A 15,409-nucleotide genomic window follows, 5' to 3' on the forward strand; every position below is an offset into this window, starting at 1 on the left:
GCGCCTTCCTCTTTGATGGGGACCCAAAAGCTGTTTACAGCATTTTCTTCTCCTCTGTTTTAATCCTCACAACAACCCTGTGCGTTATGTTAGGCCAGGGGTGTCAAACTTGTGGTCTAGGGGATGAATCAGGGCCCCGGAGGGCTGCTATCAGGGCCATGAGAAACTGGCTGTCATAGGCTTCCTTCTCCCTCTCTCTTGCTTCTTTCTGCATCACAGCTTGCTTTGCAAGGCTTGCTCGGTCACACAGGAGCTACAGAGCAAAACCTGTATTTCTCTCCATTGGCTGAGGCTCCTCCCTTGGGGAGGAAGGGGGGGAAGGCAGAGCTTCTTTTTTCAGGCTCTCTCAATCGCAAAGCAGAGCTACCGAGCCAAGTCTCTCTCTCCCCTATTGGCTGAGGCTCCTTCTGCTCCTGAGGAAGGAAAGAAGGAGCCAGAGCTTCCTTTGCCCAGTTCCCCTGATCCCATGGGAGAATGCAAAGAAAGCACCTTTAAGATCAACAAGCACTAAAGTTTTAAGCATGTTTTAAGTTTTTTTTAAAATGAGATATGAAATCTATATTTTCAAGAAAAAAAGGGGAAAGGGAAAATGGAAATAGAAAAGTAATAATACATCTGTATAGAAAAATAAAATACATTCTACATGTCGCTGTAGAATTCAAATAAAAAAAATTCATCATACTGTTACACATTTAGCCTCTCATCATAATCGTCATATAGAATTATATTGTAAGTTTCCCTTTAGGTTATCAATTTAGCAAATAATTTTTAATTGTGTTTGTCTGTGTCCTTTATAAAGTTTATATCTCTGCTCCCTAATCTTAAATAGATACACACATGGCCCAGCCCAACCTAACAAGGCCTCATTTATATCGGATCCGGCCCACATAACAAATGAGTTCAACACGCCTAACACACGCTGAGTGCGTGTGGCTGGCCCAAGATCGGCCACCAGGTTTCCATGGCGGAATGGGAATTCGGAACCTGGGTCTCCCAGATTCTAGTCTGACACTTCTGGCCACTACACCGTGCTGCTCTGTGACAGACTTCTGCAACTCTGCTTTGGGCTCACCTTGCCCAAACACCCTAAAAAAACCCCAAATCCCCTTTTCCACTTTCCTGTTCATGAAGGCAATGGCAGGGACAAAAATGAGGCATTCCTTTTGCTCTCAGCTGGGGATACCTCCCAGTGGCAGCCCCTGGAGCAAGGCAGAGCGGCCGAAGCTGAGGCCATCCTGTTTCTATGCCTCACCTCCTTTCCTCTTCCACAGGGCCTACGTCTCGCTCTTCATGCGCCACTTATGCGAGCCAGGAGCTGATGGCGCAGAGACCTTTGCAGATGGGGTCCCTCGCGAGGGCCTTTCCCGGCAGCACGTCCTCACGCGAATAGGGGTCATGTCTCTCATCCGCAAGAAGGTGGGTCCGAAGGCTTCCCATGCCTCCCGGAGACTGTTGAACCCCGATGTAGATCTTGACCACTACTTAAGCAATGGGGGATGTCTTTGTCTCCCAGCTTTCCAGCTTTAAGGATCAGCAACATGACACAGATTGCAACGGATCCTGCATATCAGTTTTGTGTTAGAAGGCTCGTTGCCTTGGGGGGAAGCATCATTGTTTGTAGCAGAGAGCTGCAGGGTGCAGCCTGTTGTTCTTCGATAGGCTCTGTTTTTGAAGTTTCCTGGTGTCTTTCCCCCCCTTAGGTGCAAGAGTTCGAACACGTGAACGGTCGCTGGAGTATGCCGGAACTGGCAGAGATCGAAGAGAACAAGAAGCTTTTGCAGCCTAGTTCGCCTTCCCCCAAAACCCCGACGCCCTCCACGCCAGGAGACACGCAACCTAATACCCCGGCCCCTGTGCCTCTGCTTGGTGAGAGCTTGAAGTGTGTGTGTGTATGTGTGTGTTTCTAAATGGTCCCGTCCAGCCTTCAGCGGTTGCTCCCTTTGCCAAAACCGTGGTAGGGAGCTCGGGGGCGGACGCAGAGAAAACTTCTCTTAATTTAGGAGGGCTTCTGTGGAGCGTTGGGATGCCTTCAAAGGCGCAAGAGGACATTGCGTGGGATGCTTGTGTGTTGTGATGGACAAGTGCCATCAAGGTTCAGCCAACTTAACAGCAGCCCTGCAGGTTTTCAAGGCAAGAGGTGAGCAGAGATGGCTTGCCGTTGCCCACCTCTGCACAGCAACCCTGGAAATCTCCAGAGGTCTTCCACAAATACTAACCAGGGCCCACCCAGCTTAGCCTCTGAAATCTGACAAGATCAGGCTAGCCTGAACTGTCCAGGTCAGAGAGTGCCTATTTATTTGGGGGGGGGGGGGCGGGGTGTTTGTCTGCAGAGTGGTGGCGTCTTTCTTGTGGGCAGAGGGAGGCTTAGAGGTAAAATACGAAGAAAAATCCGTTTCCGGAAAGAAATTTTGCTGAATGCTTCTTTTCTTCCTTACGCCTGTCTTGTGGGTGGGGTGCAGAAGAGGCTGTAGTAAAGGTGGAAGAGGGGCCGAATGCCAAGGAGCAGGGGGAGCCTGTGGAGCCAGAGAAAGAGACCAGTCCTCCTGCCACTGCAACGGCGGCGGCTGCAGCTGAAAACGAAGTCCCCATGGAGGTGAGCGTCTGCCAGAGGGGCTGACTAGAGATCACCAGCCTGAAAGCAGTCCAGTTTCTTCCCTTGGTCTTTCAGCCTTTTGTCTCATGCTTGGAAGCCTGGGGAGTAATGCTCTGTATTCTTGGTGCATAGGGGCAATGGTGGGAGGGCTTCTGAAGTCTGGCCCTCCTGATGTCACGTGGTTTTTGTCCACTGTGTGACACAGTACTGGGTAGGCCTTTGGCCTTGGTCCAACATGGTTTCTTTTATGTTCTTAGGTTTTTTGGGTTTCAAGGGTTGTTGTTGCCTTATCTATCTATTTATTTAATTTATATTCTGCCCTTTCCCAGAAACAGGCTGAGTGGATAGCAACATATTAAAACAGCAACTAAAACTTACAATTAAAATTAGAACAATATAAAACAGCACAATAAACTCTAAACAAGTTATAAGCAAGCTATAGATGGCGGCTCAGTTGGGCACATATTATGGCATACTGAAGGTCTAAAATACAGCAGTTGGAGACAGTAAGATGGTATCGCAACAAAGAAGACCAGCTGATGGAATACGACGCCTGCTGCCTCAACCAAAAGGCCCGGTGGAATAGCTCCATTTCACAGGCCCTATGAAAAGATAGTAGCAAGGGCCCAGATCTCTGTAGGGAGTTTATTCCGTCAGGCCGGGGCCAAGGCTGAAAAGGCCCTGTCCCTGGTTGAGGAAAGTCAGACGTCCTTAGTGCCAGGGACAGTCAACAGATATTGTGAGCTGGATCATGACCATCTTTAGGGCACGTATGGGGAGAGGTGGTCCCATAGATATGTCAGTCCCAGGCTGTGTAAGGCTTTAAATGCCTTGACATATTGTCTGCTGCTGGAAGGGAAGTGTGTCTTGTAGTTTGTTGTTCAGTACTGGAGTAGCATATTTGACTATTGAGGAAGCTGCAGAACCCTGTAGAGCAGTTTTTAACATTTGGGCATCTCCTAGCATATATCCAAGCATTAAAGCAATATTTTTCTTACCGTGATCTTGTGGTTAAAAATCGCAGCTGATCTTGCAGTCCAAAATGGCCGCCTTTTGTTAAGAAAAACTAAAAGTAAAATTTTGGTGGGAATTTGTGCTAGGGGAACAATAAAACGTGCAGCAACAGTTTGGGAAAAGAGAGCTTGTAAAGTTTTGTTGTTGTTTTTTTTGGAAGGGTGCCAGATTGATCTTCCTTCACTGGGAAGCAATAAGTAGAGGTCTTTTGGGGACACTCAGTTAATTGCAGTGCAAAACTGTAGACACCATTAGTGTAAAATTTCCGTGTATCAGGATAGATGCACATTGTGGGTGAGAGAGTCAGTTTGGTGTAGTGGTTAAGTGGACAGACTCTTATCTGGGAGAACCGGGTTTGATTCCCCAGTCCTCCACTTGCACCTGCTGGAATGGCCTTGGGTCAGCCATAGCTCTCGCAGAGCTGTCCTTGAAAGGGCAGCTTCTGGGAGAGCTCTCTTAGCCCCACCCACCTCACAGGGTGTCTGTTGTGGGGGAAGGAGAGAATGGAGATTGTAAGCTGCTCTGAGTTTGATTCTGAGAGAAGGGTGGGGTATAAATCTGCGATCTTCTTCTTGTGTTTCTTTGTGGGCTGTTACCTTTACCAGGCTGCAGTGTTTCTGAGGTCTACCTAGTGCTGCCCCCTCTCTAACAGCAGCCAACCGTGAGCAGCTTGCCTGCAGATGGGAGATAGGAGGGTGGGGGTCTCTAGATTTCTTACGAGCTGCAGTGTGTTCTCGCCCTCTCTGACGGTTGTTTCCTTGACCTCCATCTGCAGCAGGACCTCCCTCCTACAGAGACCCACGCACAGGAGGTGAAATCCCCTATGAATGCTGTGGAAACGGAAGATAAGAAGCCAGATGAGCCGATAGTGAAGGAGGAGCAGATGGAAACAGATAACAAAGGTACGATCGCAGCCATCCCTTGATGACGCTTGAAAGCTTCTGAGCCCTCTTGATTTCCTTTGCACAGAGTTCATAACGATTTTAAGAGGGGGGTGTCAAACATGTGGCCTGGGGGCCAAATCAGGCCTCCGGAGGGCTCCTATCAGGCCCGTGAGGAAGTCTGCTTCCTTCTCCCTTTCTCTCGTTTCCTTCAGTTATCAGAGGCTGTTAAATAAAATATTGCAAGAGTGCTAATCTTTTTTAAAACATGTTTTATTTTTTAAATTTTTTTTTAAAAAAATCTTTAATTGTATTTGTCTGGGTCCTTTGTAAAGCTTATGCCTCCACTATCTGGCATTGCATTTTATGACACCCACGACCCGGCCCAACAATGAGAGCCAATTTGGTGTAGTGGGGAGAGCCAGTTTGGTGTAGTGGTTAAGTGTGCGGACTCTTATCTGGGAGAACCGGGTTTGATTCCCCACTCCTCCACTTGCACCTGCTAGCATGGCCTTGGGTCAGCCATAGCTCTGGCAGAGGTTGTCCTTGAAAGGGCAGCTGCTGTGAGAGCCCTCGCCAGCCCCACCCACCTCACAGGGTGTCTGTTGTGGGGGAGGAAGGTAAAGGAGATTGTGAGCTGCTCTGAGACTCTTCGGAGTGGAGGGCGGGATATAAATCCAATATCTTCATCTACCTCACAGGGTGTCTGTTGTGGGGGAGGAAGGTAAAGGAGATTGTGAGCCGCTCTGAGACTCTTTGGAGTGGAGGGTGGGATATAAATCCAATATCTTCTTCTTCATCTTCTTATGTATGTCAGATCTGGCCCTCATGACAAATGAGTTTGACAACCCCTGTCTTAAGATGAAGTTGGGTTGAGGACTGAACTTTCTTCTCATCACACTGGATTATTTTGCTTTTTGAATTGTCCCCTTCTACAGCTGATGTAGAGAAGGTGGAGGAGAAGACCCCAGCAGAGCCTCCCAGCGAGCCCCCAACCATTAACCTAGATGAGAAAGGTAAGCATGCTCTAAAAGCGTGGCGAGGGTGTCGAGGCGGCTCCTGTGAGTTTTCGTTTGGGTGGTGCGCGTAAGCAAGCTGAGTTTTTTCCTCCCTCTTTTGCAGAAGAGAAGAAAGAGGACGAAAAGAAGGATGTGGTGATGCTGCAGAACGGGGAGACGCTGAAAGAGCCACCCGAGGACCGGCACAAGAAAGCCCTGAAGCAGCGGTTCATGTTCAACATCGCAGACGGAGGTTTCACAGGTACTGGCCAGCTAGGAATGTCACCGCTGCCTGCCGAGGTTGACGGGCGTGGGCGAATATTTCCTGATGTTCCTTTCCCTTCGGTTGCAGAGTTGCACTCCTTGTGGCAAAACGAAGAGCGAGCCGCCACCGTTACCAAGAAGACCTATGAGATCTGGCACAGGCGCCATGACTACTGGCTCCTGGCAGGAATCATCAAGTATCCTTCCTTCAGGATTGGCCCATGCGTGCATGGGGGTGGGGCAGGGGCCTGGTTTGGTCTCTGCTGCTCTTCCTCTCTGTGTGTATACGTGCTTTATACATGCAGTCAAGGCTTTCTTTTGTAGCAGGAACTCCGTTGCATATTAGGCCACACACCTTGGTGTAGCCTGTCCTCCAAGAGCTCACAGGGCTCTTAGTACATGGCCTGCTGTAAACTCCAGGAGGACTGGCTACATCAAGGGGATGTAGCCTACTATGCAAAGGAGTTCCTGATACAAAAAAATCCCTGCATGCAATTCAATCCATCCTCTGTTATTGGCTTATTGTCAGTACTATCCCCACAACTTTTGCACCAAGAGGTTTAGAGTTACAAGGCATGAGGGTAGCTCATGTCAGCTTAACCTACCTCATGAGCTGTGGTGAAGGTAAAACAGGAGAAGAGCAGCGTTCCCTCTAAGTTGAGTTATTGTGAGCTAACTCACAGTTTTTTAGCCTCCAGCTCTCACATTTTTGTCTTCACTCAGGAAAAATGGCCCCAGAGCAAACTAATTTATGCAGCAGCTGACAACTTGAGTGCCAGTACTCACAAAACACAGTTTTTGCTCACAAGACTCCGCAGCTTAGAGGGAGAATTGGAGAAGAGTGTAAGCTGCTTTGTTGTCCCCATTGGGGAGAAATGAAGACAGTAACTAAACCCTTAGAGCAATTTAATGAGAGCTATGGTCTGCTGTTCCCAAAGTCACAGCGTACTTGCTGGCTGGGGTCCGAGCCCACTTCTCCCCATATCCTAACTCAGCATTCTACTATGAATACATTCCAGGGTGCTTTCACCGGGTAACCGTGTTGGTCTGCTGTAGAACAGCTAGATTCGAATCCAGCAGCATCTTAGAGGCTAACAAGATTTTTATAGGATATCTGATGAAAGGAGTGTTGACTCTTGGAAGCTTATACCTCAAAACCCTTGTTGGTCTCCAGGCTGCGACTGGACTCAAACCTAACTGTTCTGCGGTCCATCCTACAGCAGTGCTTTCAGGTACGTGAGCCATGCCCTATGCCTGTGTATTCCTGGGTGATTTTTCACATCCCCGAACTACCGCTTCTCCTCTTGCTGCTGCTGTAGTTACAATTTTGCTTTCCTCACAGCGAGTGACGCTAGAGTGCCTTTTCTTCTTTAGAGCTCTGCTCTGATTCTGGCAATACCCGTCACAGGAGCCCCCTGCAGACAGAGGCACGTTCTGTCTGGTGCAGAGGGAGGCTCTGCTCTAGCAGATTTTGCGGCAGTGATTTGGCACTGAGAGGGATGGAAGCAGCCAAGGCTGACAGTAGCATTTGGCCTGGCTTCTCTGTCTCTGAACCAGTTCTGGGCCCTGATGCATGACTTGCATCTTCTGAAGAAGAGAAAATGTGTTGGTGTCAGCTGGGAGATGCTAGACTGGCAAACCTTCCCCTTACAAGACGATTCCAGTGCCATGCCTCTTGAATGAGGTCTAGTCCTGTCCCCGGGGCCTTTTTTTTGTAGCAGGAGCTCCTTTGCATATTAGGCCACACACCCCTGATGTAGCCAGTCCTCCCGGAGCTTACATTAGGCCCTGTAAGAAGAGCTCTGTAAGCTCTTGGAGGATTGACTACATCAGGGGTGTGGGGCCTAATATGCAAAGGAGGTCCTGCTACAAAAAAAGCCCCTCAAGTATAGAGAGCAATACCACCACTGGGGGGGGGGGGGGGCTGGATCTGTGGTTTCTCCCCCAATTATTTTCTCCTGAGCTCAGCCAACTTCAGCCATGGTTACGCTCGCTGGCAAGACATCCAGAACGACCCTCGTTACGCCATCCTCAATGAACCTTTCAAGGGTGAAATGAACAGGGGCAACTTCCTGGAGATCAAGAACAAATTCTTGGCTAGGAGATTTAAGGTGAGAAACTCCTCGTCACTCTGCCAGCTCTTCTTGGGGACAGGGAGCTTTTGTGTAGCCCGGATCTTTTTACAGGACCGAGTGGCTCATTTTCTCTCTATGAGCGCACGAAGAAGAGCTCGTCCTATAGAATGCATTGCGGATTGGAAGGAAGGTTACAAAGCTGTTATTATGGAGAGGCTCACTTATTATGTACAGCAGTCTGTAAATTTAAGAAGTCAGCTCTGCAGCTTTCCAAGTATGCTTGGTGCATTGAACCAATGAATAGTTTTGTTTTTCAAAACGATGCTAGGTAGAAGAAGATATTGGATTTACCCTCCACCCTATACTCTGAATCTCAGAGCGGCTTACAATCTCCTTTACCTTCCTTCCCCATAACAGACACCCTGTGAGGTATGTGGGGCTGAGAGAGCTCTTCCAGAAGCTGCGAGAGCTCTGGCTGCCCCAAGGCCATTCCAGCAGCTGCAAGTGGAGGAGCGGGGAATCAAACCCAGTTCTCCCAGATAAGAGTCCGCACACTTAACCAATACACCAAACTGGCACCAAATGTAGCCCTTCCATCGCCAGTTGGTGGGACATGGAGGCAAACCCTGGAGCTGATGTCCTAGTGATCCAAGATAGTGTTGGGGTGGTTTTCAGAAAGCAGAACAGCTTATGAAATCCACACGCCTTTGGGCAAGGTTCCATGTGTGTGTTTTGAGCTGTTGTGGGTCAAACAGCATAGGTAATGGTGGAATCTGTTGTACCTTTCTGATTTTACTGTCACAAGCCTATCTTCTGTGTGGTATTGGTACTAGGGGCTTCCATGTGCCAGTTTGGCTACCGAGTCACATTTCGTTTAGAGATTGGAAGATGTGGATTTGACATTATTATTGTTATTAAAAATAGTTGCTCAGGGCAGGGTAGAACGTCATTAGACTACAAGGGTTAAAAATACAATATAAATAATAAAGGCAGTAGAACAGTACAGTGCAATGCACGCAGTCTTGTTACCGATGACCTACCTAAAATTATGCTCCCTGCCAAGGGCAGGTAATGTGCCGGACATGATGAAGGCATTTTGAGGCCAAGAGAAGAACCTTTGCTGTAGACCTGGTGCAGCATCTCTGTTTTGCACACCCTGCAAAATTGAACTAGGCCCCACAGGGCGTGGATGTCACTAGACGGAGAATTCCACCGGGCAACTGTCTAGTGGCTACCTGGACAACACGCAGGTTCTTTTAAAAATATATATTTTAATTAAATTTCTATGCTATACATCAGGGGTGGCCAAACTAGCTTAACATAAGAGCCACATAAAATACATGTCAGATGTTTGAGAGCCACAAGACATGAACGTCAGATATTTGAGAGCTGCAAGACAAGGAAGGAAGATGGATAGATCGGAGAGGGAGGAGAGGTGGAAAGAAAGCAACTTTAACTTTAAATGCATTCTCTAAGCTGCCGTCTGGCTTGGCTTCGAGAAGTGATTTAAAGAGACAGTTGCCTTCTCCAAGCCAGCCAACAGGGTGGTGGAGGCTTCAAGAGTCACACAGTGCAGCTCCTGAGCCACAGTTTGGCCACCTCCGCTATACATCATATTAACTAAATACTAGAATACATTGCTTTAAAAAAAAAAAAAGATTATATATAGTGTTTGGCAAGCACAAGATCAGCAAATATTCAATGATGCTATTATTTTATAAAAGTTGTACTAAATTGTTACCATAAATGTAATATATTTATTATATCAGGAACTCCCTATTGAGGATTTAAATATTCCAATATTGGGGACCATACTGCCTCAAAATCTGTTAGAGCGTCTGTGTTATTTATAGAATTAATTTTATTGGTAAGTTTCGCCGTTATATATATTTTCCAAATATTTTTGTGCCAGAGATGAATAGTAAGAATTTTTTTTCTGTTTTCCAGTTTGTTGCCATAACCTTTTTAGCCACATATACATATAGCATTATTATTTTTTGAATTCTTTTCGTTGTTTTATGTTCCAACCTTAAATTTAAAAGCAATTATTCTGGAGAGAGATTTGTTTGTTGTCCAGTTATATCTTGAATTTTTAAAATTCTCTTCTCCAAAGAGGTTGGATTTTTGGACATTCTATCCATCAATGTACACATGTACCAATTTCCTTGGAATTTCTCCAGCTATATGGTTTTACATTTTTTATTTATCACAGATAAATTTTTGAGGAGTTAAATACCAAAAGGTCATAATTTTAAAAGTTTGTAGATGATTAGAGATTACATGTTCTGTCGTGTTCCATATCTTATCTCAAATACAGTTTGAAAATAAATTTTGCATGTTTCTTGCCATTTTTAATATGAAAGAAACACACAGGTTCTTGACCTGAAATAAGCCTTCCTGTACAAATGGAAGAAATATGTAAAGATGCCTTTTAAACCTTCCTTTGGCCATTGTGGTGGTGGTGGGAGCTGCTACTGTTTCAGTACTCTGTCAGCAGACATGCACCGTGCATGGGAAAAGATAGCCGCATCTGGATATAGGGGTTTTGGAGACTCTTGGTAAATGAGAGTGTTGTACATAGAAAGACGACTCTCATTCAACAGCAGTAGCCCAGTCAGATATCAGACAAAGGGAACAGCGGAATTATTATTAGAAATTTTGGGAGGGGTGAAATTATTAGACTCTTGAATGAGAGAAATGGGGGAGAGGAACTAAAATCCTGCAGATAATATCTTCATCAGTATAACCCCCCCCCCACCCAAGTAGGTTACTGTGTAAGCGTGGTGGGACAGGAGCTGATACATAAATCTTGGTAAGGAAGTTGCATTGGCTCCTTTGTCTCTAGAATAATTGGGTTGGAAGGGAGCAGTGCCGGATTAAGTCCTGTGGAGGCCTCTAAACAATCAAAATCTTGGGGGCCCCCTGGCAAATTATCTCAGAGTCTGAGCACCCACCCCACTGCCCGTGGCCCCCGCTGCAGCCTAGAGGCACCTTCTTAAAAGCCCCCTTTGCTAAGCTGCAGGGGAGAGGCAAACTAGACGACAACGCCAGCGGCAGCCTCACTAGACCAGCTGGGCAAAGAGCAGCTCAGTTGCTGGCTGCCCAGGCAAGCTGGGAGGGCTGCAAGCAGGGGGGAAACCAGGGGGAAAAGTTGGCCCAGTGCCCCTAAAGGCATGGGGGCCCATAGGCCAGTGCCCACTTGGCCTAATTGTTAATCCGGCTCTGGAAGGGAGCCAAGCCCCAGCTTTGGCCCAGGAGTGTGAAACTGGGAGTTGAGTCCGCGATGCTTGGACTTTTTCAGCTGCTGGAACAGGCGCTGGTGATCGAGGAGCAGCTCCGGAGAGCTGCCTACCTGAACATGTCGGAAGATCCATCCCACCCCTCCATGGCCCTGAACACGCGCTTCGCCGAGGTCGAGTGCCTGGCCGAGAGCCACCAGCACCTGTCCAAGGAGTCTATGGCTGGGAACAAGCCGGCCAACGCCGTGCTTCACAAAGGTGAGGAGAGGCAGCGAGAGGGTTGCGCACCAGGGAGGGCACACGGGCGGGCTTGCATGGCATGCCACTGGCCCCTTCCCCCCCTCCCCCCATCCTCTGCACACTGTCCATGTCCCCCCCCCCCTTCAAAGGGAGAAGGCAGCCAGCAGTGGGGAAAAGTCCCTCCTCCGGGGCTGGGAAAGCAAGACTCCAGGTTTGAACTGGAGAAGCAGGAGGAGGGGCTTCTCCCCTCAGCTCCCCAGACTGCTTCCTGCTTTTATTGGGGGAGGCAGGCTCTAGTAGGGCTGGTATTTGAGAGGTCACTAAGCAAAACCCCCAAAACTCTAGGCAGGTAAACAGACTTGTAGCAGACAGGTATGGCAGTGGGACTTATCCGTCTGCTCCAGCCTGATCTAGCATTGGCACAATGGCCATGGCTGAAGGTTGCAGTGAAGCTTCACTGCTGAACAGACACCTCCTCTGGGGCAGCTGAGCTCTGTTCAGCTTTTCCTTGCTTTCTGTGGAATGCAAACAGTTTGATGCTTCTCTTGTGTGGCATTTGCTGCCTTGGCAGGGTGAAGGAGAGTCTGTGGAAGTCTAATCAATCATGATCTTGCTCAGTTTGAAAATGTCTTCTGGAAATCCAGGTAGACATCCCCAAGGTGCCCACCTTGCCCATGAGAGTGATGCCTCTAGAATGTGAGGTGGCCACCTGTCCTCCTCAGAGGCTCTAGCGCCCAACCCAGTAGAAGATGATGATGATATTGGATTTATACCTTCCTCTTCACTCTGAATCTCACAGTGACTTACAGTCTCCATTATCTTCTTTCCCCCCACCAGACACCCTGTGAGGTGGGTGGGACTGAGAGAGCGCTCACAGAAGCTGCCCTTTCAAGGACAACTCCTCTGAGAGCTATGGCTGACCCAAGGCCATTCTAGCAGCTGCAAGTGGAGGAGTGGGGGATCAAACCTGGTTCTCCCAGATAAGAGTCTGCGCACTTAGCCACTACACCAAGCTGGCTTTAGTAGCCAGTGGGGAGAAGAATACTACTTCTACATCTTTCTGCAAGGAATCATAGTAGCTTTTCCCTTAACCTCCTTAGCCTTCTTGCCTTCTCATCCTGTCTTCTTGTCTGCCTGAGGAGTTTCTCGGAGGAGGAACCCTTCCTCCTGCAATAGAGGGGGGAAAGGTCCTAATTTTTCAGGTGTTCTAGGAGCAGAAGTCGGAGAAGAGGTCCTTCTGTGCATAGTTGCCCCTTCCCAGACAGATGTAGACCTGGTGCGTCATCTTGTCAAGCATCCAGGCAGGCAGGGGGTAGCAGACCAGAAATGTGGCTACTGGTGCATCAACGGATGGCTTCGCCTTGAGCCCTCCCCCAAAGCGTGTAGTGGCTAACTTAAGTTTTCTTGAGAGCATCTCTGCCACTATCTTACTGGCAAGACACAGTTCTCTCAGCCTTATCCCCAATTGCAGGTGGGGAGCTAATGTCACACCTTACAGAGCCAGTTGCAGATTACAAGTTCATCTAGCACCATGCTTGGAGCACTCATTTGACATTTGTGGCACCCGCCTCCCACATCCCTAAGATCAGGGCTTTTTTTGTAGCAGGAACTCCTTTGCATTTTAGACCACACTCCCCTGATGTAGCCAATCCTCCAAGAGCTTACGGGGCCTACTGTAAGCTCCAGGAGGACTGGCTACATCGGGGGTGCGTGGCCTAATATGCAAAGTAGTTCCTGCTACAGAAAAAGCTCTGCCTAAGATAAACGTCACCATAAAGGCGTAGGAAGAGAGAATCCAAACATTTTCCCAGCATCGCTTCTGGGAAAGAAATCTTTCTGATCACAAAGCACCTTCCTTAGCTTAGGCTGATTCAGATCCATCCTGTTTGCGGGAACTGAGCCTCCGCAGCTTCTACTGCGGCCAGAGCGTTCTGGAGACGAGAAGGCTATCGTGAATGTAGCTAGGGACAGACATTTTTGCCTAAGACGGTCCCCCCCCACCCCAAGCTTCTGACTGGCTGTAGCAAGCCCTTTAGTCCAACAGGGTTGTGATGAACCATGAGGTCTTGCTCGGGAGCAGCCCAAGGGACTGCGTCCATGGTCCAAAATGCCGTTCCGTGTTGCCCTGCCCACCTGCTCCATGCCATCTTACCCTGTTTCAGTGAGGCCCTCTGAAATCAGCAGTAGCAAAACTATCCCATTGGGCCGTTCCTGCAACAAATTCTGCCCAGAGGGCATCATGCAAGATCTGGCTTGAACCACTCCCACTTCCCCTGGGGGCTGATGAATTGCATGACCACAGGTCCAAAGCTGCCCTAGGTTACTCCTCTGCTCTTTCCCGTAGTGTCTTTGTTGTCTCCAGAGATAATTTCAGAGGGAGTCAATTGCTCTAGATTATAGGGGGTGTCGAACTCATTTGTTATGAGGGCCAGATCTTCACCTTGCCGGGCCAGGCCATGTGTGTCATAAAATATAATGCCTAGTAGGCAAGATATAAACTTTATAAAGAACGCAGACATGCACACTCAGCCTAATCCACCTCACTGGCTTGTTGAGCCTTAGCCAACAGAAAGAAGAGAGGCTTGGCTCAGTAGTTCTGCTGTGCAATTGAGAGAGCCTGGCAAAGCTAGCTCTCCTTCCTCCACTTCCTCCCCAAGAGAGGAGCTTTGCTCTGTAGCTCCTGTGCAATTGAGCAAGCCTGGTAAAGACGTTGTGATGCAGAAGGAAACAAGAGAGAGGGAGTAGGAAGCAGACAACACGAGCCTGATAGGAGCCCTCTGGGGGCCTGATTTGACCCCCAGGCCTCATGTTTGACACCCCTGCTCTAGAATATCTGTAAGATGCTCTGTTGACCTCACATGGGTTGGTGAGATCCCAAGCAAGGTTGACCTGGACAGAAAGACAAAGAGCATTCTGGGTCTCACTTTGGATTGCAAGCCCTTTGGGGACCCCTGGGAGACAGCTGTAGTGGAAACCGAAGATCAGGTACCGCGCCTCAAAAAAAGTGCCCTCATTTGATTGAAGATCACTTCCGTGGACTTCATCTCCATATAGCGACAAAAGCAGCAAATAAGCCATCCCTGCCTCTCAGCCGTGGCAGAAAGAAGCTAAGCCACGCGCATTTCTCCCTCCACCCCATCTCCTTCCAGCAAGATTTCTGCTAGAGAAAACACCACCAGTGAACATAAGCATTGTTTTCCAGAATCTATTATTTGGATTTAACCAGATTGCGGAGAAGTGGATTCTTCTGGCATCCAACAGTCCTTCTAGACGTCGCTGGAGCTTCAGAGCTGACTTTTCGTTGCTGGAAATTAGTCCACTGAACCTGTTACAAAAGGAGTCTGGTGGTTTTTTTGGCACAGCTGAAGTAAAATGGGACTCCCCTGGATCTGACACATGTCATCCAGTTGCTGGTCAAGCGCATGGGAAGACTGTCTTAAGTCTTTTACGATCGGAGATGGAAGATTTAGACCTAGCCTTGATTCATTTTCACCCAGTCCAGAGTGGACATTGCAGATTCTTCCTTGCACTTCCTCTTGGGCTCCAAAGTATTCACGAACATCCTCTGCCCCAGCGGCGGTGGTCAGGCAGGAATAGGACCTTGGGAACAATGCCAGGGATTCATGGCTTCCATCATCTCCATACTGCAGAGATGTGGATTTCTGATTAACTGGAAGAGAAAGAAGCTCGCTGGATACATCAGGGATGGCATTGAACGACTCCCCCAGGTCATGTTTGCCATCCTTGGCTGAAGCTCTGGGAAACTTTGTTTCAGATTGTTTCTCCTGTCAGGGACAAGGTCCGGGCCATACAGTCTCTTGTTTCTAGACTTTCGGATCCAGTTGTTGAACATCTGGCTTCAGGAAAAGTTTGCCGGCTCCTTAAGAATTGTTTTTTTGTCCTGTCATCTGATCTGGAAGATTACCCATCAAAGAGGGCCCCCGCAGAAGATGGCCATCACAGTTGCTGGCCAGCAGCAGCTGGGAAGCCCAAGGAGTTGGATCTAGGCTGGGACTGGTACTTCTCCACTTATGCAGCTGATCTAGACCCCTCACACCTCCCTTCTTCTCATGGGCAGAAGCAAGCAGGACAAGACATTTGCCTA

The 15,409-nt window shown here is 48.4% G+C and overlaps 1 protein-coding gene and 1 non-coding gene across 8 annotated transcripts in view; both read left to right on the forward strand.

Annotated features, from left to right (window-relative positions):
* Positions 1-15,409, forward strand: part of CHD4 (chromodomain helicase DNA binding protein 4) — a 40,180-nt gene that overhangs the window by 22,101 nt on the left and 2,670 nt on the right. For 6 of the 7 annotated variants that reach the window (XM_060236904.1, XM_060236908.1, XM_060236911.1 and 3 more), the window contains 9 exons: positions 1,272-1,416; positions 1,701-1,866; positions 2,460-2,593; positions 4,383-4,509; positions 5,427-5,504; positions 5,611-5,748; positions 5,839-5,947; positions 7,729-7,861; positions 11,127-11,322. In XM_060236904.1, coding sequence (XP_060092887.1) covers positions 1,272-1,416; positions 1,701-1,866; positions 2,460-2,593; positions 4,383-4,509; positions 5,427-5,504; positions 5,611-5,748; positions 5,839-5,947; positions 7,729-7,861; positions 11,127-11,322 — 1,226 coding nt within the window. The remainder of the gene's footprint in view (positions 1-1,271; positions 1,417-1,700; positions 1,867-2,459; positions 2,594-4,382; positions 4,510-5,426; positions 5,505-5,610; positions 5,749-5,838; positions 5,948-7,728; positions 7,862-11,126; positions 11,323-15,409) is intronic. The other variant, XM_060236907.1, reaches the window with a different exon arrangement.
* Positions 1,914-2,050, forward strand: LOC132570669 (small Cajal body-specific RNA 11). The gene has a single exon (XR_009555368.1). It is a non-coding gene; the product is annotated as a small Cajal body-specific RNA 11 (non-coding RNA).

The sequence above is a fragment of the Heteronotia binoei genome, chromosome 4, assembly GCF_032191835.1.
Source record: "Heteronotia binoei isolate CCM8104 ecotype False Entrance Well chromosome 4, APGP_CSIRO_Hbin_v1, whole genome shotgun sequence".
Taxonomy (NCBI): Eukaryota; Metazoa; Chordata; class Lepidosauria; order Squamata; family Gekkonidae; genus Heteronotia; species Heteronotia binoei.